At 46.5% G+C, this 24702-nt stretch overlaps 1 protein-coding gene and 1 pseudogene across 1 annotated transcript in view; one reads left to right on the top strand and one right to left on the bottom strand.

Annotated features, from left to right (window-relative positions):
• Positions 1-24702, bottom strand: part of MEI1 (meiotic double-stranded break formation protein 1) — a 99692-nt gene that overhangs the window by 61481 nt on the left and 13509 nt on the right. The window contains exons 4-11 of the mRNA XM_031005662.2: positions 23654-23727; positions 21582-21687; positions 19469-19672; positions 13695-13825; positions 7964-8078; positions 7106-7222; positions 5410-5509; positions 5151-5285 (exon numbers count right to left, since the gene is read on the bottom strand). Coding sequence (XP_030861522.2) covers positions 5151-5285; positions 5410-5509; positions 7106-7222; positions 7964-8078; positions 13695-13825; positions 19469-19672; positions 21582-21687; positions 23654-23727 — 982 coding nt within the window. The remainder of the gene's footprint in view (positions 1-5150; positions 5286-5409; positions 5510-7105; positions 7223-7963; positions 8079-13694; positions 13826-19468; positions 19673-21581; positions 21688-23653; positions 23728-24702) is intronic.
• On the top strand, positions 15624-15712 carry LOC115932016 (uncharacterized; annotated as a pseudogene).

The raw sequence follows: 24702 nt of genomic DNA, 5'->3' as shown, positions 1-24702 counted from the left end.
GCTCCTGGAGCTTATATTTTAGTAGGGGGAGGGGGGGTACAAAACAAATGAATAGGCCAGGTTCAGTGGCTCACGCCTGTAATCCCAGCTATTTGGGAGGCTGAGGCAGAAAAATTGCTTGAACCCAGAAGGCAGAGGTTTCAGTTAGCTAAGATGGCATGACTGCACTCCAGCCTGGGTGACGGAGTGAGACTCTGACCCCCCACCCCCCCAAAAAAAAGAGGCCGGGTGCTGTGGCTCACACCTGTAATCCCAGCACTTTGGAAGGCCGAGGCAGGCGGATCACAAGGTCAGGAGATCGAGATCATCCTGGCTAACACAGTGAAACCCCTTCTCTACTAAAAATATTTTAAAAAATTAGCTGGGCGTGGTGGTGGGTGCCTGTAGTCCCAGCTACTCAGGAGGCTGAGGCAGGAGAATGGCGTGAATCCAGGAGGCGGAGCTTGCAGTGAGCCGAGATCGCGCCACTGCACTCCAGCCTGGGCGACAGAGCAAGACTCTGTCTCAAAAAAAAAAAAAGAATAAACAATAACTTTCAAATGTTTGATAGGTGCTATAGTAGTCTGATAAGTTCAATTAGGAAAGGAAATTCTGAATGAGACTTGAATGATAAGAAAAACGCAGACACACAAAGATTTAAGGGAATATTATTTTGGGCAGAGTTGGAATAATTAGTGGCAGGAATAAGTTTGATGTGTTCAAGAAACAGAAAGCACATCAGAGGAATGAACAAGAAGTGACTGAGTACTGTTTGTGGAGCCAGGGACCCAAATCTAATTCTTTAGATCCCAAATTGGGTGTTTTTCTCTATATGCTAGTAGCATGGACAAATTGAGATTGAAGGTTCTGGAATAAAGCACCAGGCAGTTGGAAATGTGGTCTAGAGTTCAGGAAAACACTATAGTGGGCTGAATGGTGGTACCCAAAGATGTCAGGTCCTAATCCCTGGAACCTATGTTATTTTCTACAGTAAAGTTTTCACAGAGAATCCTGAGATAAAGCCATTATCCTGGATTATTCAGGTGGTCCCCTACATCCCATCATAAGTAGCCTTATAAGAGAGAGGCAGCCAGGCATAATGACTCATGCCTGTAATCCCAGTACTTTGAAAGGTCAAAGTGGGAGGATCACTTGAAGCCTGAAGCTCAAGACCAGCCTGGGGAATATAGCAAGATCCCCATCTCTACAAAAAATAAAAAAAATTTTTTGGCCAGGCGCGGTAGCTCACGCCTGTAATCCCAGCCCTTTGGGAGGCGGAGGCAGGCAGATCACAAGGTCAGGAGATCGAGACCATCCTGGCTAACACGGTGAAACCCTGTCTCTACTAAAAATACAAAAACAAAATTAGCCAGGGATGGTGGCAGGCACCTGTAGTCCCAGCTACTTGGGAGGCTGAGGCGGGAGAATGGTGTGAACCCGGGAGGCACAACTTGCAGTGAGCTGAGATCACGCCACTGCACTCCAGCGTGGGAGACAAAGCAAGACTCCGTTTCAAAAAAAAAAAAAAGAAAAAGAAAAAAGAAAAAAATTTAAGAAAAGAAAGAGAAAAGGCAGAGGGAGATTATACACATAGAGAAGAGAAGACAATGTGGTCACAGAGGCAGTGATTACAGTGATATGACCATAAGTCATGGAATGCCTGGAGCCACCAGAAGCTGGAAGAGGCAGGGAAGGGTTCCGTATTAGAAGCTCCAAAGGGAGTGTGGCCCTGCTGACACCTTGATTTCATTTCAGTGATACTGATTTTGGACTTCTGGCCCCCTAGAACCATTAGAAGGTAAATACCTGTTGTTTTCAAGTTTGTGGTAATCTGGTCCTGTAGCAATAGGAAACTAACACAGGCATTTTAGGCATGAACTATAGATTTGAGCATTATCAACATATAGCTAGTAGCTGAAGCTCTGTGAGTGGCTGAGAGCATTCAAAGAGGAAGTACAGTAGGAGAACCAGGGCTAGAGGCTGGAGTTCATAGGTGTTAAAGAGCTGCCAGCTTCTGATTAAAGATGATGGAGTCAACAGATACAGTTACCTCTGCTACTCCTTACCAAAATGAAAGAGAATTTTCTTTCAAGATATAAATTCAAAACAACAGAGAAAATACAAAAGACATGATAACATAACACTTTGGAAGTATAATTTGGCCCTCTGTATTGTGGATTCTACATCTATGGATTCAATCAACTGTGGACCAAAAATATTTTTTAAAATCTATAAAAAAAATAACAATATGGCCGGGCACGGTGGCTCATGCCTGTAATCCCAGCACTTTGGGAAGCCAAGGTGGGGGATCACCTGAGGTCGGCAGTACGAGACCAGCCCGCCCAACATGGAGAAACCCCGTCTCTACTAAAAATACAAAATTCGCCGGGTGTAGTGGTGCATGCCTGTAATCCCAGCTACTCGGGAGGCTGCGGCAGGAGGAGAATCACTTGAACCCGTGAGGCAGAGGTTGTGGTGAGCCGAGATCATGCCTTTGCACTCCAGCCTGGGCAACAAGAGCAAAACTCCGTCTCAAAAACAAAAAACAAAAAAAAAAAAAACACTTTGTGAGGCCGAAGCGGGTGGATCACGAGGTCAGGAGATCGAGACCATCCTGGCTAACACAGTGAAACCCCATCTCTACTAAAAATACAAAAAAACTAGCCAGGTGTGGTGGCGCGCGCCTGTAGTCCCAACTACTAGAAAGGCTGAGGCAGGAGAATGGCGTGAACCTGGGAGGCGGAGGTTGCAGTGAGCCAAGATCACGCCACTGCACCCCAGCGTGGGTGAAAGAGGGAGACTCCGTCTCAAAAAAAGAAAAAAATACAATAAAAAAATATATAAAATGTAGGCCAGGTGCAAGTGGCTCATACCTGTAATCCTAACACTTTGGGAAGCCGACACAGGTGGATCACCTGAGGTCAGGAGTTCGAGACCACCCTGGCCAATGTGGCGAAACCCCATCTCTACTAAAAATACAAAATTAGCTGGGCATGGTGGCACGCACCTGTAGTCCCAGCTACTCGGGAGGCTGAGGCAGGAGAATTGCTTGAGCCTGGGAGGCAGCAGTTGCAATGAGCCAAGATCACGCCATTGCACTCCAGCCTGGGCGACAGAGTGAAACTCCATCTCAAAAAAAATTTTAAATACAGCATGACAACTATTTACATTCCATTGTTTGTTTGTTTGTTTTTGAGATGGAGTCTCACTCTGTGGCCTCAGTCTGGAGTACAGTGGCAAGATCTCAGATCACTGCAACCTCCGCCTCCCAGGCTCAGATAATTCTCCTTCCTCAGCCTCCTGAGTAACTGGGATTACAGGCATGCGCCATCATGCCCAACTAATTTTTGTATTTTTAGTAGAGACAGGGTTTCACCATCTTGGCCAGGCTGGTCTTGAACTCCTGACTTCAGGTAATTGGCCCGCCTCAGCCTCCCAAAGTGCTGGGATTATAGGCGTGAGCCACCGCGCCCCGTCTACATTGCATTGACATTGCATAGTCGTCCCTCAGTATCTGTGGGGAATTGGTTCTAGGACCCCTGAAGATACCGAAACCAGGATGCTCAAGCTCCTTACATAAAATGGTATAGTATTTGCATATAATCTATGCACATCCTCCAGCATACTTTATTTATTTTATTTTATTTTATTTCATTTTTTGAGACAGAATTTCACTCTGTTACCCAGGCTGGAGTATAATGGTACGATCTCCACTCACTGCAACCTCCGCCTCCCAGGTTCAAGCAATTGTCCTATCTCAGCCTCCTGAGTAGCTGGGATTACAGGTGTGTGACACCACATCCGGCTAATTTTTTATATTTTTAGTAGAGACAGGGTTTCTACATGTTGGCCAGGCTGGTCTCAAACTCCCAACTTCAGGTGGTCCGCCCACCTTGGCCTCCCAAAGTGCTGGGATTATAGGCGTGAGCCACCGCACCTGGTCCTCCAGTATACTTTAAATCATCTCTAGATTACATATAATACCTACTACAATGCAAATGCTATATAAATAGTTATTATACTGTTTGGGTGTTTTGTTTTGTTTTGTTTTTGAGACAGAGCCTTGCTCTGTCACCCAGGCTGGAGTGCAGTGGCGCAATCTTGGCTTACTACAACCTCTGCAGCAATTCTCGTGCCTCAGCCTCCTGAGTAGCTGGGACTACAGGCATGCGCCACCATGCCCAGGTAAGTTTTTGTAGAGATGGGATTTTACTACATTGGCCAGGCTGGTCTCGAACTCCTGACTCAAGTGATCCACCTGCCTTGGTCTCCCAAAGTGCTGGGTTTACAGGGATAAGCCACTGTGCCCAGCCTGGTTTCTTTTTTTCTTTTTTCTTTTGAGACAAGGTCTCACTCTGTCACCCAGGCTGGAGTGCAGTGGTGTGATCTCAGCTCACCGCAACCTCTGCTTTCCAGGTTCAAGCAATACTCCCACCTCAGCCTTCAAGCAGCTGGAACTATAGGTGTGCACCACCATACCTGGCTAATTTTTGGATTTTTAGTAGAGACAGGTTCTGTTGTGTTGCCCAGGCTGGTCTTGAACTCCTGGGCTCAGGTGATCCAACCCACCTTGGCCTCCCAAAGTGCTGGGATTACAGGTGTGAGCCACCATGTCCAACGTATACTGTATTGTTTAGGGAATAATAACAAGAAAAAAGTCTGTACGTGTTCAATACAGACACAACCATCCATTCTTTAAAATTTTCAGCTGGGTGCGGTGGCTCACACCTGTAATCCCAGCACTTTGGGAGGTTGAGACAGGTGAATCACCTGAGGTCAGGCGTTCGAGACCATCCTGGCCAACATGGTGAAACCTCGCCTCTAATAATAATACAAAAATTAGCCGGGCATGGTGGTACACACCTGTAATCCCAGCTACTTGGGAGGCTGAGGCAGGAGAATCACTTGAACCCAGGAGGCAGAGATTGTAGTGAGCTGAGATCGCACCATTGCACTCCAGCCTAGGCAACAAGAACAAAACTCCAAAAAAAAAAAAAAATTTTCAATCCATGGTTGGTTGAATCCATGGATGTGGAATCCACAATTATGAAGGGCCAACTATATTAGGTATTATAAGTAATCTAGGGATACTTAAATATCAGCTGCCCTGGCCTCAACAGGCCCTTAGGTATATGCAGGGATGGAAAGTTCAGCCTGCCTGGGTCTCTCACCTCAGAAAAGCAGAAGTGGCCTTCAAGGCCTCAGCAGCCACCTCCAGCACAGGGCTGCTAACTGCTTCTTGGAGGGCATGGCCAGCATCTCTGCACATGGCTGAGCTTGTGAACAGCTTGATCTCCTCTGGCTGCCTGAGAAATGGTAGATGAGAAACAAGTAGGTGAACTCTTCTTACTGACCCCACCAGGAATGAAAGCCCACTTTTCCTTCTGCAGTCTGGCCCCTACAAGCCTCATGTTCCACCAGTTTGCTCACCGGGTCAGGATTTCAGCGAAAAGCAGCAGGCCCTGCTTGTGCAGCTCTATGTTGTTCATCTTCAGGCTTCCCTGCAGGCTCCTCACCACTGCCTCGATCCCTACCACAGGATGACATGACAGAGGCCAGGGATCAGTGCTCTCTTGTTCCTTCACTGCCCACCCGGAAGAGGTGACAGGCTCTGGACAGCATGTATGAGTTGGAGGCCACTTGTGGAGGGACCCTGACAAGATTGAGCTAATGGGACCAGACTGTGAGATCTTTGAGGCCGGGCCCTCATCTGATTCATCTCCCCAACACCCAGTACAAGCCATAGCACAGTCCCTGGCACTTGAGGTTTTCAGTGAACACCTACTGACCAAGCCATATTTTCTCCACTTGGCATACTCCTGTTCCTCCTTAGAGAATCAGGTCAAAACTCCACTCCTCCAAAAAGCCTTCCCTGATCCATTCAGAGCTGTGAACCTCCCCTGAGCCCCCACAGCTCCTGTGCTTCCCTCTAGCAGAGCTCTAATCAGCTCATAATGAAATTTCCCTTTGCATCTCTCTCCCTTTTCTGAGGGCAAGGACCAATGTTATTTGTTATCTCTAAATCTCCAGGTCCCAGCTTGGTGCCTGGCATAAACTAGGAATATAAAATGAATGACTGAATGTGCCTACTCTAAAAATCTAGATGTGGTATAATAAGTCCCAGACAGTGCACTCACGCCTGTAATCCCAGCACTTTGGGAGGCCAAGGCAGGCAGATCACCTGAGGTCAGGAGTTCAAGACCAGCCTGGCCAACATGGCGAGACCCCCGTCTCTACTAAAAATACAAAAAAATTAGCCAGGTGTGCTGGCAGTCGCCTCTAATCCCAGCTACCCGGGAGGCTGAGGCAAGAGAATTGTTTGAACCTGGGAGGCAGAGGTTGCTGTGAGCCGAGATTGTGCCATTGCACTCCAGCCTGGGTGACAGAGCAGGACTCCGTCTCAAAAAAAAGAAAAAGTCGCCCGGCGTGGTGGCTCATGCCTGTAATCCAGCACTTTGGGAGGCCAAGGTGGGTGGATCACAAGGTCAGGAGTTTGAGACCAGCTTGGACAACATGGTAAAACCCCATCTCCACTAAAGATACAAAAAATTAGCTGGGCGTGGTGGCACATGCCTGTAATCCCAGTTACTCAGGAGGCTGAGGCAGGAGAATTGCTTGAACCTGGGAGGCAGAGGTGGCAGTGAGCCAAGATCACGCCATTGCACTCCAGCCTGGGTGGCAGGGTGAGATTCCATCTCAAAAAAAAAAAAAAGTCCCAGACAAGGAAGGACAGTTTCAAGAAACTTTGAAAGAATAAATTAGCAAAACTTAGAGACTACCTGGATGGTTAGATATCTGCAGCATGGGAAAGAACTAAATCTAAGGTTGAGTAACACTGTTTAGAGTTGTTGTTAACATGAAACAAGAATTCATTTAGTGGCTAAGAGAAGTGTCCTTCCCTTGCTGAAGCGTCTAAACATATATACTTCTGATAATCAGTGAACAGCAGAACATTTGGATATCAATACTTGCATATGAAATCTGGTAATGAGTTTGGGCTGATGAAATGTCTAGACTCAGTGCTCCCCTCCAAGGTGGAGGCTAGCCCCCCATCACTGCTGCTGCTACCCAAGTGCAAACTGCCGTCCACCCAACCCAAAGCTAGTACAGGACCCTTACTACCAACCATACACCGTGTGGCACTTGGAAAAAAAGAGTGGTTCTTCTGCCAGGAGTGTCAAGCAGTTACAGCTGGACCAGACGAGCACTTCACTGGAAGAAGAAAGATGCTCAAAGAGGAACTCTAACAAGGGAGAGGATGAGAAAACAATAAATGACAGCCATGTGATCACGATCCCTTAACTGATGCTAAGGCTTTGGACTTATTCAGCACCTTACTCTTGCTACTTCATCTGTTCACATATCCTCTCCATGAGTCATGATCATCAATCCACTAATAAACCTGGAAAGTGCCCTTGGTTATGGTTTAACCTCTTCTTTTTAACAGGTGGGGAAACTGAGTCCCAGAGAAGAGGCACTATTAGTGGCGGAAGTAGAGTTGGAACTTAAGTCTCCTAATTCTCAGAATGGGCAGTGGCGTGGATGAAGGAAAAAGAGTTTTTAGAGTCAGAGAGACTTGACTTTTTATCCCATCTCTGCCAATGACTAGGCCTGCCAATTATTTCATTCTCTGAGCCTCAATTTCCTTATCTGTAAAATAGTGAAGATGAAGACCTAAATGTGGTAACATTTGCAATGCATCTCATAACAGTCTCTGCTCATAACAGTCCCTTGAAAAATATTGTTTCCTGTTGCCTACCTGGTCCACAGGTCTTTTCACCACCCCATATTAGGTTTTTATTCATAGATGACCAAATAAATGACAAAAATCAGTAACAAATTGCTCAAGGTCATACAAGAAATCTGTAGCAATAGGATTCAGATGTTATGAGACATAGTTCATAGGGTCTGTCATACACAACTGAACCTGTCACCACCCCATCCTTCTAGTATAGGGAGGAGAAGGTTAGAAGTGTTCCCCTACCTGGGATGTCAGCGTGGATGAAGGCTGGGGCATGCTTCGCTGGGGAGTGGACAAGCACCGCAGTTATACAGTGAGCACTGGCCACCTGCAGGGTTTCATCTCTAGAGAGGAGAAGCTGGAGAAACAGGCAGCAAAAAGTACCCCAGTCACACCACGAATAGGACCAGAAAAACTGGCCTAGGTGCCTCAGGGCAATAGCCTAATTCATTTTCGATCCTTCCTGTCCCACATGGCACCAGGCACAAGGATGGTGGTCAGGAGAGCAGTTATGGATTATGGGAAGGGGTCTCCGTGAACAGCAGCAGGTGAGAAAAATAAGGAAAAAACACAATGTAAAACCCACCAGGGGCACTCAAAGAACACTGTAACTGTTATCACCAATAAGTGCTCAAGCCTTCATTAACAAAAGTACTTTCAAAGTCATCTGGTTTATTTATTTATGAAACAGGTCTCACTCTGTTGCCCAGGCTGGAGTGCAGTGGCATGATCATGGCTTATGGCTCACTGCAACCTCTGCCTCCAGGTATCCAGCGATCTTCTCATTTCAGCCTCCTGAGTAGCGGGGACTACAGGCACATGCTACCATGCCTGGTACTTTTTTTTTTTTTTTTTTGAGACGGAGTCTCACTCTGTCGCCCAGGCTGGAGTACAGTGGCATGATCTTGGCTCACTGCAACCTCCGCCTCCCTGGGTTCAAGCAATTCTTCTGCCTCAGCCTCCTGAGTAGCTGGGACTACAGGCGTGCATCACCACGCTCAGCTAATTTTTGTATTTTTAGTAGAAACAGGGTTTCACCATATTGGCCAGGCTGGTCTCGAACTCCTGACCTCGTGATCCACTTGCCTTGGCCTCCCAAAGTGCTGGGAATATAGGCATGAGCCACTGCGCCTTGCCTTATTACTATTTTTTTTTTTTTTTGACACAGGGTCTCACTTTATCACCCAGGCTGTAGTGCAGCCATGTGAACATGACTCACTGCAGCCTCAACTTCTCCAGCATAAGCAATCCTCCTGCCTCAGCCCCCCAAGTAGCTGGGACTACAGGCATGCACCATCACCCTGGCTAATTTTTATTTTTATTTTTATTTTTATTTTTATAGAGACAGGGTTTCACCATGTTGCCCAGACTGGTCTCAAATTCCTGAGCTTAAGCAATCCACCTGCCTTGGCCTCCCCAAATGCTGGGATTACAGGCATGAGCCACCATGCTCAGCCCCAGCTCATTTTAAAATTTTTTATAGAGACAAGGTCTCAGTATATGGCCCATTCTGGGCTCAAGTGATCCTCCCACCTTGGCCTCCCTAAATGCTGGGATTACAGGCATGAGCCACTGTGCCCAGCTGGCCCTCATCTGGCTTTGATGTTTGCAACAATTCTGTGACATAACAAGGGAAGGTTCCACTATAAACCTCAATTTATTGAGTGCACAGAAAAGATTTAACACAATAGGCCTGAGGCTATTATACTTAGAAAACCCTCTCTGCAAGGCTGGCTCTTGGCTGGGTTTGGGAACTTGGATTTCAGGAGGGTTCCTACCAGAACTGAGAGAGTGGCTCACTGTGACTAAACTATGTGTACAATGAACAGTTGACCCTTGAACAACACAGGCTTGAACTGTGTGGTTCTACTTATATGCGGCCTTTTTTCAACTGAACACTGATGGAAAATGCAGTATTCACTAGATGTGAAACTGGCATATGAACAGGGCCAACTTACTGGAGTTTGCCAGGGCTGACTGTAGGACTTGAGTATATGTGGGTCTGGGTATATGCCGGCAGTCCTGGAACCAATCTCCCGTGTATACGAGGGACAACTGTAGTTTATGCTGAATACCTGTTTTCCTTCTGGGAGTCTGGAATTTTGGTACATGCTCAGCAGAGGATACCTACGTGAACGGCCAGTCACCCATAAAAACCTGGGGTACTGACACTCCGATGAGCTTCCTCAGTAGGTAAGGTTTCACATGTCACAGTTCATTCCTGGGGAAATTAAGAAGTGCATCCCATGTGACTCCACTGAGAGAGGACTCTGGAAGTTTGTGCTGGTTCCACCAGACTTCGCCCCATGCACCTTTCCTTTTGCTGATACTGCTTTCCTTACACTGCCGTAAATCGTAGCTATGAGTATGACTATATGTTGAGTCCTATGAGTCCTCCTAGCAAATCATCAAACCTGGGGGTAGTCTTGGGAACCTTTAGCAAGGTTAGGTTACTTACTCTAGGCTACACAGCTGATAAGTGGCAAAGCTAAGGCACAAACTCAGGTCAGTCAAGTCCAAATCTAGGAGTCTTCCCACAACTGTGATGCCTCCCCCATCGGAATTTTTAGATCAGGCATATTTGCTACTCCAAACATCTCAGTGAATTTCCATTGCACTCTGAATAATATCCAAACTCCTACTGGTCACCATAGCTATTAGGGATGCCTCTAACACTTTCAGAAATCAAGAAAAGCGTTAACTGCAACCACAGATTTTAAGTATCATAGAAGCTGATTTTGGGGGAGAAAAATGCCAAACAGAATATACATCACCAGAAGAATGGAGGGCATACCTGGTTTTATAGCTTTTAAGAAAAAGGACCAGGTAGACATGAGACTACTAATGTCTGGTAAAGATACATCTGAGGACTGCAAGCTTAACCCCATCTCAGCCATATTGGACTTACAAGTGGACACACAAACAGCCTTCCTACTTGTCAGACATATCAGGAAAAGAAAAAAAAAGCCAGATTTTCTGATAGTATATAAAGGAGTTTAGAAATTAGGGAGGCTGAGGCGGGGGGATCACGAGGTCAGGAGATCGAGACCATGCTGGCTAACACGGTGAAACTCCATCTCTACTAAAAATACAAAAAATTAGCTGGGTGTGGTGGTGGGCGCCTGTAGTCCCAGCTACTTGGGAGGCTGAGGCAGGAGAATGGCATGAATCCGGGAGGTGGAGCTTGCAGTGAGCCAAGATATCGCCACTGCACTCCAGCCTGGGCGACAGAGCGAGACTCCATCTCAAAAAAAAAAAAAAAAAGAAATTAATCTTTATCTTGTTCTCTTTTATAAAAGAAATGACATATTGTATCTTAAGATGCTATTGATGTAACGCAAGCCATTATTTTACGTACCACTAAGAAAGAAAAAGTGCTCCCAATTAAACTATGATACACCATTGATGGTAAAATGTCTCCCAATTTCAGAGCCGTTAAAATGTGAAAAAAATGTATCTCAGAATCAAAGAAATATGATATGTATCCATTAAAACAATGATTCTTGGTTTAAAATAAATATTCTTTTTTGAAGTTTAATTGGTTAAATTTCATTACACTTCAGTTTTGTGATTTGATAACACATTTTTAGTTTCCCTGTTGTTAAGTACCTATGTTTGAAAATGGCAACAGTAACTGCTTTTAAGTTACTGCTTTTAAGTTAAGTTTTAAGCTTAAAACTACACTAAAACTTATGGAATACGTGTATGATTCCTAAGTCAGAAACCTGATCCTAGCTCATTACACTTGATGACCGACATTTAAACTCTGAAATGGACTAAACTATTTTCTTTAGAAGTCAGTTCTTTTCTTTTCTTGCTGTAGTCTCAGGACAAACTTTTCTTGCTATATTCTCCTGCCTCAGCCTCCCAAATAGCTGGGATTACAGGTGCGTGCCACCACGCCTGGCTAATTTTTGTATTTTTAGTAGAGATAGAGTTTCACCATGTTGGCCAGGCTGGTCTCGAACTCCTGACCTCGTGATCTACCCGTCCCGGCCTCCCAAAGTGCTGGGATTACAGGCATGAGCCACTGCACCCGGCCTCCCTTCTCACTTCTAACCAGAGCTCCTCCTCCTCTTCCTTGCTGCAGAAAGAACCCCAGAGTTTGGGCAATCAACCCCTGCTATCACATCAGGGTTTGCAGCTCTGCCAGCCCCCGTGCCGAGCACTGGGGAAAGATGCCAGACTCAGGTTTTGCCCTGAAAGAGCTCCCAGCCAGTCAACCACAATATGGTATGAGGTAAGCACGGTGACAGTGGGTCACATTCTGCCTAAAGGAGCCAGGGTGACAGGGGAGCCCTATAGGCTTGAAGGCTGACTCAGATCAGCAGATAAAGAGAGGAGAAATGCCCTATAGGCAGAGGAAGAGCAACTGCACAGGCACTGAGACAGGATGACCTAGCATATGCAGGACCAGGGAAAGACTGCATGTGGCTGGAGCACTGGGTTGTGGGGTGGAAGAGACAGGAAAGTGAGGCTGAAGGATATCCAGATAAAGAAGGTTCTCAGTACCAAGCTCAGAATCTGATCCCTAAAGCAATTGAGGTGACTTTGTTTCTATTGCTGTAAGTATTCTCCATTTTCAGGCAGCCCAAATGTGAAAGGGAAGTGCAGAGGTAAGAATTTACGGCTGGGCCTGGGGTCTCATGCCTGTAATCCCAGCATTTTGGGAGGCCGAGGCAGGCAGATCACAAGGTCAGGAGTTCAAGACCAGCCTGGCCAGCATGGTGAAGCCCCGTCTCTTTTAAAAATGCAAAAAATTAGCCGGGTATGGTGGCTTGGTGCCTGTAATCCCAACTACTCAGGAGGCTGAGGCAGGAGAATTGCTTGAGCCTGGGGGGCGGAGGTTGTAGTGAGCCAAGATCACGCCACTGCACACCAGCCTGGGCAACAGCGAGACTACATCTCAAAAAAAGAATAATAATAATTTACAACTGAGGCTAGGTGCAGTGGCTCACACCTGTAATCCCAGCACTTTGGAGGCCAAGGTGGGAGAATCACTTGAGCCCAGGAGTTGAGACCAGTCCAAGCAACATAGAAAGATCCCTGTCTCTACAAAAAATTAAAAATTAGCCATGCCTCATGGTGAACACCTGTAGTCTCAGCTACTCAGGAAGCTGAGACAAGAGGATCGCTTGAGCCCAGGAGGTTGAGGCTGCAGTGAGCCGTGATTGTGCCACTACATTGCAGCCTGAGTGGAGAGAGCAAGACCTCCACACTTAAAAAAAAAAAAAAAAAAAAAAGAATTTACAAATGAAAGGAAATCTACTTTCTATCACCCAGGCTGGAGTGTAGTGGCATGATCATGGCTCACTGAAACCTCCGCCTCCTGGGTTCGAGCAATCCTCCCACCTCAGCCTCCTGAGTAGCTGGGATTACAGGTGCACACCACCACGCCCACGCCCGACTAATTTTTTTTTTTTTTTTTTTTTGAGACAGAGTCTCGTTCTGTCACCAGGCTGGAGTGCAGTGGCACGGTCTTGGCTCACTGCAACCTCTGCTTCCCAGATTCAAGGCATTCTCCTGCCTCAGCATCCCGAGTAGCTGGGACTACAGGTGTGTGCCACCACGCCCAGCTAATGTTTGTATTTTTAGTAGAGATAGGGTTTCACTGTGCTGGCCAGGATGGTCTCAATCTCTTGACCTCATGATCCGCCAGCCTTGGCCTCCCAAAATGCTGGGATTATAGGCGTGAGCCACCACACCCAACTTTTTTGTATTTTTTATAAGACAGGGTTTTGCCATATTGCCCAAGCTGGTCTTGCACTCCTGGGCTCAAGCAATCCACCGACCTAGGCCTCCCAAAGTGCTGGGACTACAGACATGAGCCACCGCCCCCAGCCAGTATATTATTTTGCCCAGTAAGAAAACACTTGGAAATCTGAGATAGGAGTGGTAGATGAAGACAAGGCCCAAGAAGCACTTGGGTCCCCTTGTTATTGAACCTAGAGACCAGGAATTACAAGACAACTACCTTTTTGAGCACCAAAGGCAGTGAGGTATTTCCTGATGACCCTTCGATATTCTTAGCACTTTCTGCCAGTCCATCCTGGTTCATGATCATGGACACAAAGAGATCATACTTCAACAGCTGCCTCAGCAAACCTAGGAAACAAAGGGATTGGGAAGTAAGGCGAGAGGAACACAGGCACCAGAGTACTCCCAAGATAGCCCCTCAGACATCCCCAGAGAAACTTCATCCCTCTACAAATATGAAGAATGGTTAGAATCCTTAAGCACCAATTTGCTTTTTGCACCCGGTTCTCTTCCACACAGATCTAGTGAGAGCCCACTAAGTGCTAGGCCTAAGGGTCTAGGGATTCAAGAGTAAGCAAGATAAACAGCCCGACTGCCTCACTCAACTATAAGTTTCATGAGGGCAGGAATAATGTGAGTTTTTTCAACATAACATCATCCATCACCTGGCACAGTTCCTGACACATAGCAGGAACTCAAAAAATATTTTTTGACTAACAAAGGGAGCATACACTCCTGTAGGAGAAACAAACACAAAAACAAGTAAGACAAGACCAGGCGTGGTGGCTCACACCTGTAATCCCAGCACTTTGGGAGGCCAAGGTGGGTGTATCACTTGAGGTCAGGAGTTCAAGACCAGCCTGGCCAACATGGTGAAACCCCCTCTCTAGTAAAAAAATACAAAAAGTAGCCTGGCGTGGAGGCACGTGCCTGTAGTCCCAACTACTCAGGAGGTTGAGGCAGGAGAATCGCTTGAACCCAGCAGGCACAGGTTGCAGTGAACTGAGATGGCGTCACTGTACTCCACCCTGGGTGACAGAGTGAAACTCCATCTCAAAAAAAAAAACCAAGTCAGACAAATTACCCTTATAATTGTGATAAATGATACAAATGAGAAATACCCAAATACATGAAAATGTATATGAGGATTTAACCCAGTGTGGGGGATCAGTAAAGCCTTCCATCAGCAAGTACCATTTAAGCTGAATCTGAAAGATAAGTACGTAAAACTAGGTGAAGTGGGGAGAAGTATTCCAGATACAGAGAACAACATTCTAGAAAGTGAAAGAAAGCCAGAATGGCTGGGGGAAAAAAAAGTCCAGAAATTACGTTTGAGAAGTAGTCACAAAAGACCACATAAGCTATGTTAAGGATTCTGGTACTTATGCTGGGATTCATGGTAAGTCACCAAAGTGTTCCAAATAATACATACTTTAACAAACAAGTAAAGAACTGCATGTCAGAATATTAAATATTAAAATTAAATAATGTGGAAAAAAGCCCAGAGGACCGTGAGAAATCAAATGAATCATCTAATCTAGCCTGGGGGCCCAGGGAAGGCTTCTATAAGAAGATATTTGAACCAAATCTTGAAGGATGAGAAGTTGGATGCGAGCCAACTTCTGGGAAGAGGAATATATAAAGGCAGGAGAGTATGGTGTGTTGCTGGAGATGGATTTGGTTCAGTAAGGCTGAGTTAGGGTGGGGACAGATAGAGAAGTGAGAGATGAGGCTTGAGAGGTTAATAAGGATTAGACCATAAACAGCTTATGAGCACAGTGGGACCCCATCTCTACAAAAAAAAAAAAAATTAAAATGCTGGCAAGGTGGCGTGCACCTGTAATACCAGCTACTTGGGAGATCAAGGTGAGAGGATCACTTGAGGCCAGGAGTTCGAGGCTGCAGTGAGCTATGAACATGCTGCTGTACTTCAGCCTGGGCAATAGAACAGGTCCCATCTTTAAAAATAAGTAAATTAAATAAAATAAGAACTTATGAGGATCTTGGGTTGTAAAGTAAGTGAATAAGATGATATAAGACAGAATATAAGACCCTTGGCGCTTCAAGGGTCCAAAGGATGTGACTACATCCCTGGCTGAGGGGAGAGGGTGGGAAGGAAAGGATCCAGAGAAGAGGTGACCTTTAAGTGTTGTCTGAAAGAAGGTTAGCACTCCCGTTGACCAGGATAAAAGAGGCCCTCGGGTCTGACAAACATGCATAGGATTAATGTTTTTTTATTATTTAAAAAAAAAAAAAAAAGAGGCTGGCCGCGGTGGCTCACGCCTGTAATCCCAACACTTTGGGAGGCCGAGGCAGGCAGATCACGAGGTCAAGAGATTGAGACCATCCTGGCCAACACGGTGAAACCCCGTCTCTACTAAAAATACAAAAATTAGTCGGGCATGGTAGCACGCGCCTGTAGTCCCAGCTACTCGGGAGGCTGTGGCAGGAGAATCACTTGAACCCGGGAGGCGGAGGTTGCAGTGAGCTGAGATCGTGCCACTGCACTCCAGCATGGTGAAAGAGCGAGACTCCATCTCAAAAAAAAAAAAAAAGAGGTAGCATTTAAAAACGGGAATTCTGGCTGGGTGTGGTGGTTCATGCCTGTAATCCCAGCACTTCGGAAGTCCAAGGCACGTGGATCTCTTGAGCCCAGCAGTTCGAGACCAGCCTGGGCAATATAATGAGACCCAGACTCTACAAAAAAATTTTTTAATTAGCCAGGCATGGGCTGGGCACGGTGACTCATACCTGTAATCCCAGCACTTTGGGAGGCCAAGGTAGGCGAATCACGAGGTCAGGAGATGGAGACTGTCCTGGCTAACATGGTGAAACCCCGTCTCTACTAAAAATACAAAAAAATAGCCAGATGTGGTGGCATGCGCCTGTAGTCCCAGCTACTCAGGAGGCTGAGGCAAGAGAATTGCTTGAACCTGGGAGGCGGAGGTTGCAGCGAGCCGAGATCGCGCCATTGCACTCTAGCCTGGGTGACAGAGCGAGACTCCGTCTCAAAAAAAAAAAAAAAAGAACGGGCGCAGTGGCTAACACCTGTAATCTCAGCACTTTGGGAGGCCAAGGCGGACATATCCTGGGGAGGCCGAGACGGGCGGATCATGAGGTCAAGAGATCGAGACCATCCTGGCTAACATGGTGAAACCCCATCTCTACTAAAAATACAAAAAAAAGGCTGGGCGCAGTGGCTCACGCCTGTAATCCCAGCACTTTGGGAGGCCAAGGTGGGTGGATCACGAGGTCAGGAGATCGAGACCATCCTGGCTAACATGGTGAAACCCCGTCTCTACTTAAAAAAAAAAAAAATTCAAAAAATTAGCTGGGCGTGGTGGCGAGCACCTGTAGTCCCAGCTATTCGGGAGGCTGAGGCAGGAGAATGGCGTGAACCTGGGAGGCGGAGCTTGCAGTGAGCAGAGATCACGCCATTGCACTCCAGCCTGGCCAGCAGAGTGAGACTCTGTCTCAAAAAAAAAAAAAAAAAAAAATTAGCCGGGCATGGTGGCAGGCGCCTGTAATCTCAGCTACTCGGGAGACTGAGGCAGGAGAATGGCGTGAACCCGGGAGGTGGAGCTTGCAGTGAGCTGAGATCGCGCCCACTGCACTCCAGCCTGGGCAACTGTGCCAGACTCCGTCAAAAAAAAAAAAAATTGAGCCAGGCATAGTAGTGCAGGCTGTGGTCCCAGCTACTCAGTAGGCTGAGGTGGGAACATCATTTAAGCCCTGGAGGTCAAGGATGCAGTGAGCTGTGATCCTGCCACTGCACTCCAGCCTGGGTGACAGAACAAGACCCTGTCTCAAAATAAATAAGTAAATAAAAATTTTAAAAAATAAAAGTGGGAATTCCCAGTATAACCAGTTGAGATTTCCCTCTGCTATGGTTAGGTGAGCTGTAGGACTGCCAAGGGCCTCACCCTAGGGCCTGTATTTGTACCCTTTTGTTCTATATGCACTAACTCCAACACTGCCCTGCTGCAAGTTACCGCAGATACAGGCTGCTTCATACCTCATGCTCTGGCCCGTGCTTCTGCCTTCCTCCTCTCCCCCCAATTTAGGACTCAGTCCAGGCATCCTTTCCTTTAGGAAGCTTCTCCTGTCCCCTGCTCCTACCCTCTGCTATGCACCTCCAAGATGGCACTCATCACACTAGACTCTAGTTGTCCATGTGTGTCTTCTACACTGGCCTGTGAGCTCCCCTAAGATAAAGCTTGGATTTGATCATCTCTGTGACCTCAGAGCCCAGCACAGGGCCTGCTATAGAACGAATGCTCACTATGTATGGCTAGGTCATTCATAACAGAGCTCCTGATCCAAATTTTGAAAAGAAGCTGCTGTCACCCATAGACTATGCTTTTCTCTACAGCTTCTACCTGAGAACAGGCCCTCAACCAGGCACCAATTACAGTGCCCATCTGTTCTGCCCAAAATAAGAAATCTCCCTGCTTAGAACAGTTGATAGACCTTATGTATTTATGTAAAAAAATAGCAGGAGAGGACGTTAAAAGGGTATGTTGGGGCTTCTAAAGAGCCTCAAGTAACAAGCAGAGAAACCTAGTGCCATGGTTTGAATGTGTTCCCCAAAGTTCATGTGTTGGAAACTGAATCCCCAATGCAGCGGTATCGGGAGCTGGGACCTACGGGTGGTGTTTGGGTCATGAGTTTGGGGTTTGGGTTTGGACCCTCATGAATGAATTAATGCCATCACCATGGGAGTGGGTTTGTTATCATGAGAGTAGGCTCCTCATAAAAGGACAAGTTCAGGCCAGGCACAGTGGCTTGCGCCTTTAATCCCAGCACTTGGGGAGGGCAAGGTGGGCGGATCACCTGAAATCAGGAGTTCGAGACCAGCCTGGGCAACATGGTGAAACCCTGTTTCCACTAAAAATATAAAACTTGGCCGGATGTGATGGTGGGCGCCTGTAATGCCAGCTACTCAGGAGGCTGAGGCATAAGAATCACTTGAACCGGCCGGGCGCGGTGGCTCACGCCTGTAATCCCAGCACTTTGGGAGCCGAGGCGGGCGGATCACGAGGTCAGGAGATCGAGACCATCCTGTCTAACACGGTGAAACCCCGTCTCTCCTAAAAATACAAAAAATTAGCTGGGCATGGTGGCAGGCGCCTGTAGTCCCAGCTACTCGGGAGGCTGAGGCAGGAGAATGGTGTGAACCCGGGAGGCAGAGCTTGCAGTGAGCCAAGATCGCGCCACTGCAGTCCGGCCTGGGCAACAGTGTGAGACTCTGTCTCATTAAAAAAAAAAAAAAAAAAAAAAAAAAAAGAATCACTTGAACCCGGGAGGTAGAGGTTGCAGTGAGCTGAGAACCTACCACTGGACTCAAGCTGGGCAACAGAGCAAGGCTCTGTCTCAAAAAAAAAGAAAAAAGAAAAAAAAGGACAAGTTCAGTCCCCTCTAGCTTTTTCTCTTGCCCTCTCTTTGCCCTTCCACCATGGGATGACAGAGCAAGAGGGGATTCACCAACTGCCAGCCTCTTGATCTTGGACTTCCTAGGCTCCAGAACTGCAAACCAATAAATTTCTGAACCAGTAAGTTTTTCATTATAAATTACCTAGTCTGTGGTATCCTGTTATAGCAGCAGAAAATGCACTAAGACACCTAGGCTTTACCCTGGAGGCCACAGGGAACCATGGAAGAATTTCTGACTTAAGAAAGTGACAGGATGTGAGCTATACAATGTAAAGATTAACTTGCCAGCAAATACAGGATGCACCAGGGCAGGCAGTAAAGGCAGAAAAAATTGCTGTCCCACTTTCCTTCCTATTTTCCTCCAAAGGCAACATTCTTAAGATGTCATACCAACTCTAGGCATCTTTCACACAGTGTGCCTCTTATCTCTCAAGCCTTGTGGCTTCTACCTTTTGCAAAACAGCAAACTTCCCCATTACTAGAGAACCCAATATCTCAAGTCTTCCAGCAAAATGTCAAAAACTTATTCTCCCTTTTTTCTCCAGCCTCATGTCTTACCCAGGCAGTTAATCTGCAGCTCCTTTGTCTGGGCACCATCCAGGATGGAAAGGAAGAGGGGAAAAAGCTTCTCCCGGAAGTGTCCTGAAAGCATCTCAGCTGCCACTGGTGAGGAGTATAGCTTCCCATAAAGGTAACAGACAGAAGCTTGTATGCCCTCACTGGGGTATACTAAGCCTCTCAACAGATGCTCCATCAGGTTGCCTGTCCAGAAAACAACCAAGGAGCCAAGGGAAATTTCACAATGTCAACTGCTATATGAAACTCCAATCTATTATTCCTAACGGGGTAGTCATGGTAAGTCCCTATAATCCCCCACAAAAAATGCTTTCTGCATGCTTAATCTAAAGGCAAAACCAAACTGGGCATAGTGACTCACACCTGTAATCCCAGCACTTGGGAAGGCCAAGGCGGAAGGATCAACCTAAGGTCAGGAGTTCGAGACCAGCCTGGCCAACAAGGCGAGACCCAGCATCTACTAAAAATACAAAAATTAGCCGGGCATGCTGGCACACGCCTGTAATCCCAGCTACTTGAGCAGCTGAGGCAGGAGAATCGCTGGAACCCACGAGGCAGAGGTTGCAGTGAACCAAGATCATGCCACCACACTCCAGCCTAGGCAACAGAGCGAGACTCCAACTCAAAAAAAAAAAAAAAAAAAAGAAAAGAAAAAAGAAAAAGAAAGCCAGGTGCGGTGGCTCATTCCTGAAATCTCAGCACTTTGGGAGCCCAAGGTGGGAGGATCACTTGAGACCAGCAGGTTGAGACCAACCTGCTCTACATAGTGAGATCTGGTCTCTAAAAAATAATAATAATTAGGCTGGGCATGGTGCCTCATGGCTGTAATCCCACCACTTTGGGAGGCCGAGGTGGGCAGATCACTTGAAGTCAGGAGTTCGAGACCAGTCTGGCCAACATGGCGAAACCCCACCTCTACTAAAAATACAAAAATTAGCCAGGTGTTATGGCGGATGCCTATAATCCCAGCTACTCAGGAGGCTGAAGCAGGAAAATCACTTGAACCTGGGAGGCAGAGATTGCAGTAAGCCAAGATCATGCCACTGTGCTCTAGCCTGGTTTTGTCTCAAAAAATTATTATTATTATTATTAATTTTTTTAAAAAGGGGAAACCAACTTAAAGAAGTTATTTACCCTTTGGTAAATCCTCTGAGAGATATTTATTTGCATTTCACTGACAGAAAAAAGTGCTTCTATATTCCGGAATTTCTCCTTCCATCCAAAAGGAAGGTTCATAGTAGGTACTCAATTAATTTGTGTTAAAGAATGAATGGAGCCGGGCGTGGTGGCTCACACCTGTAATCCCAGCACTTTGGGAGACTGAGGCGGGTCCAACAGCAGGTCAGGAGATCGAGACCATCCTGGCTAACATGGTGAAACTCCGTCTCTACTAAAAATACAAAAAATTAACCAGGCGTGGTGGCAGGCGCCTGTAGTCCAACCTACTCGGGAGGCTGAGGCAGTAGAATGGCGTGAACCCGGGAGGCAGAGCTTGCAGTGAGCCAAGATCACGCCACTGCACTCCAGCCTGGGCAACAGAGCGAGACTCGTCTCAGGGAAAAAAAAAAAAAAAAAAGAATGAATGGAAGGCCAGCGTGGTGTCTCAGGCCTGTAATCCCAGCACTTTGGGAGGCTGAGGCAGGCGGATCACCTGAGGTTGGGAGATCGAGACCAGCCTGACCAACATGGAGAAACCCCGTCTCTACTAAAAATACAAAATTAGTCCAGCGTGGTGGCACATGCCTGTAATCCCAGCTACTCGGGAGGCTGAGGTAGGAGAATCGCTTAAATCCGGGAGGTGGAGGTTGCAGTGAGTCGAGATTGCGCCATTGCACTCCAGCCTGGGCAACAAGAGCAAGACTCCGTCTCAAACAAACAAAAAAAAAGAATGAATGGAAATAGTCCAAGAATAGAGTCAAAAAACTGACCTTTTTCAAATTGACCGACATACAGTACATTTTGCAGATGGGGAAACTGAAGGCTAAAGCAGGAAAGTAATAACTTCCCAGGTGTACAGAGTGAATGGGACACCCAAATGGCAGTATGATAAAAGCAGGTAAAAGGGTAGTGGCAGCTCCTCCCACAGGTCACTTACCGTGCTCCATTACAAGCTCGTCTGCCAGAGCAGGGATGGCATCCACCAACTTGCCAAGAAGGGTCAGGGTGGCCAGGCTGCCTCGCATGGAGGGCATGTTACACAGCTACAGAAAGTGAATATGCTCCATTCTGTCAATTAGGATCAGGACAGATCTTCCACCAAAACTGATCTTGCCCTACCCACACCAATGCCTGTATTGCATGTGTCTCTCACCACAGTCAGCAATCAGCTTTTTTAGCTTAGTGTCCAACTCCCCCATTGGACTGGGAACTCCCAGAGGAAAGGGACTGAGTCCTCTCAGAGTCCTCAGTACCTAGCTCAGTGCATGTTTATTAAACTGAATTAAAATCTACATATTTTGCCTCCACAGAACCAGAAGTTGGGGGACAAAAGTTTGAAATGTCATAAAGACAGACCACTGACTCAATGTAAAAAAAAAAAATTATTGTTGGCCGGGCGTGGTGGCTCACGCTGTAATCCCAGCACTTTGGGAGGCCGAGGTGGGCGGATCACGAGGTCAGGAGATCGAGACCATCCTGGCTAACACAGTGAAACCCCGTCTCTACTAAAAGTACAAAAAATTAGCCGGGTGTGGTGGGAGGTGCCTGTAGTCCCAGCTACTCGGGAGGCTGAGGCAGGAGAATGGCATGAACCCGGGAGGCGGAGCTTGCAGTGAGCCGAGATTGCGCCACTGCACTCCAGCCTGGGAAACAGGGAAAGACTCCGTCTCAAAAAAAAAAAAAAAATTATTGTTATCATAGTTATTATAGCTCCTATTACTGAACATTCTCTGTATACCAGGCACTATGCTTCACGCTTTACAGGGAGAGTCAATAGTCCACATTTTACCTTTTCTATTGACTAGCTAGTCATACCACTTTTGGCAACATTCTTAACTCTGGTGGGAAATAATAATAGTAACAGTTTTATAGAGTTGTTGATAGGGCTGAATGAGATATTACATATAAACCACCTAATACAATCCGTAGCCTATAGAAAGTGCTCAATAAATGTTAAGTGGCATCATCTCATCACAATCATAAGCACTGATATATATAATTATAAATTCAATCTGACATATTAATCATATGTAAAATAACTATGATATAATTGAAATATAATTTATAATGAAATGTTCTTGATGTTTTAACAAGATAAACATTTGTCTTCCTTCTGCAAATTAAATAAAAAGTTATTCTGGTGTTATTCCTCAGTCTTAAATACAACACAAAAGCTGCTCTTTAACTGATTTTTTTTTTTAGATGGAGTCTTGCTTTGTCACCCAGGCTGGGGTGCAGTGGTGCGATCTCAGCTCACTGCAAACTCCACCTCCTGGGTTCAGGCAATTCCCCTGCCTCAGCCTCCCCAGTAGCTGGGATTACTTGCATGCACCACCACGCCCAGATAATTTCTTTTTTTTTTTTTGTATTTTTAGTAGAGACGGGGTTTCACCATAATGGCCAGGCTGATCTCGAACTCCTGACCTCAAGTGATCCACCCACCTCAGCCTCCCAAAGTGCTGGGATTACAGGTGTGAGCCATCGTGCCTGGCTAACTAATTTCTTTGACTACACTGAAGAAAGCAGATTAAACATACCATATCCACTCAATGCTTACCTCAGATAGAAGCAAACACCTTCAGTACAAAGTAAGCTGATAGAACCAAACACCTTCAGTACTAAGTAATGTATACAATTCAAAATTAAATAAAACCACCAAAACAAGCCATAGAGAACATATTTCCTTGACAACTTGATCAAGGAAATCTGTATTATAATTAGGAAGTCACAGAAAATGAACCATGGGATGATTATGCCAGAAAGATGGCACTTCATTGCATGGAGGTAACATTTGGGAGATTGAAAGGGGAAAGAAGAAAGCTGTAAAGAACACTGGAGCAGGATCAGTGGACCCAGGCCTTAGCTCTGACTCTGCCACCAACTCGGTGACCTCAGGAAAGCTCCTTTTCCTCCCTGGACTTCAATCTCTCATTTGTTCAAAGAAGGGTTGAGCCAGCTCTGACATCTGAGGATTCTGAGAGACTCAAGAACCCATAGCTATTTACTGACCTCTTTGTGGCACTCATCCAGCAGGCAACGGATAGTCTGCTCCAGCTTCAGCTGCGTTGTGATCTGAATAAGGACTGAACAGACACAACAGTATTACTAACCAGGAGGCACCCCCAACCCAGAGTCCACCTTCCATGGCCCTTCTACTCAATCAGTGCAGGGTAGTGATTTGCCTGGGCTAATTGGTATTATTCTTTTCTATTTCTTCCATTTAACTATGTGTGCACAGGCCAGGCACAGTGGCTCACGTCCGTAATCCCAGTACTTTGGGAGGCCGAGGCAGGCGGATCACCTGAGGTGAGGAATTTGAGACCAGCCTGACCAACATGGAGAAACCTCGTCTCTACTATAAAAACAAAATTAGCCGGACATGGAGGTGCAGGCCTGTAATCCCAGCTACTTGGGAGGCTGAGGCAGGAGAATTGCTTGAACCCGGGAGGCGGAGGTTGTAGTGAGCCGAGATCGTGCCATTGCACTCCAGCATGGGCAACGAGAGCAAAAACTCTGTCTCAAAAACAAAACAAAACAAAAAAACAACTATGTGTGCACATCTAAACTAAAGGAGTTCTGGCTTCTTTTTTTTTTTTTTCTTTTGAGTTTGCTTTTGCTTTGTTTAGAGACAGGGTCATCCAGGCTAAAGTGCAGTGGTGTGATCATAGCTCACTGCAGCCTTGAACTCCTGGGCTCAAGCAATCCTCCCACTCAGGCTCTCAAGCAGCTGGGACTACAGGTACATGCCACCATGCCTGGCTAATTTTTTAATTTTTTTGTAGGGACAGTGTCTGTACTGCCCAGGGTAATCTCAAATGCCTGGGCTTCAGCAGTCCTCCTGCCTGTCTCCCAAAGTGCTGGGATAATAGGTGTGAGTCACCATGCCTGGCCTTCTTTGTTTTATATCAGTGGTTCTCAACTCAGGCTGCACATTAGACTCACCTAGGAAGCTTTAAAAAAATTCTAATGCCCAGCCGGGCGCGGTGGCTCACGCATGTAATCCCAGCACTTTGGGAGGCCGAGATGGGCGGATCACAAGGTCAGGAGATGGAGACCAT

This window comes from Gorilla gorilla, chromosome 23 (genome assembly GCF_029281585.2).
Source record: "Gorilla gorilla gorilla isolate KB3781 chromosome 23, NHGRI_mGorGor1-v2.1_pri, whole genome shotgun sequence".
In the NCBI taxonomy this organism is placed as follows: Eukaryota; Metazoa; Chordata; class Mammalia; order Primates; family Hominidae; genus Gorilla; species Gorilla gorilla.
Note: the sequence above shows the minus strand (reverse complement) of the source record. Positions and strands in the feature narration are given on the sequence as shown.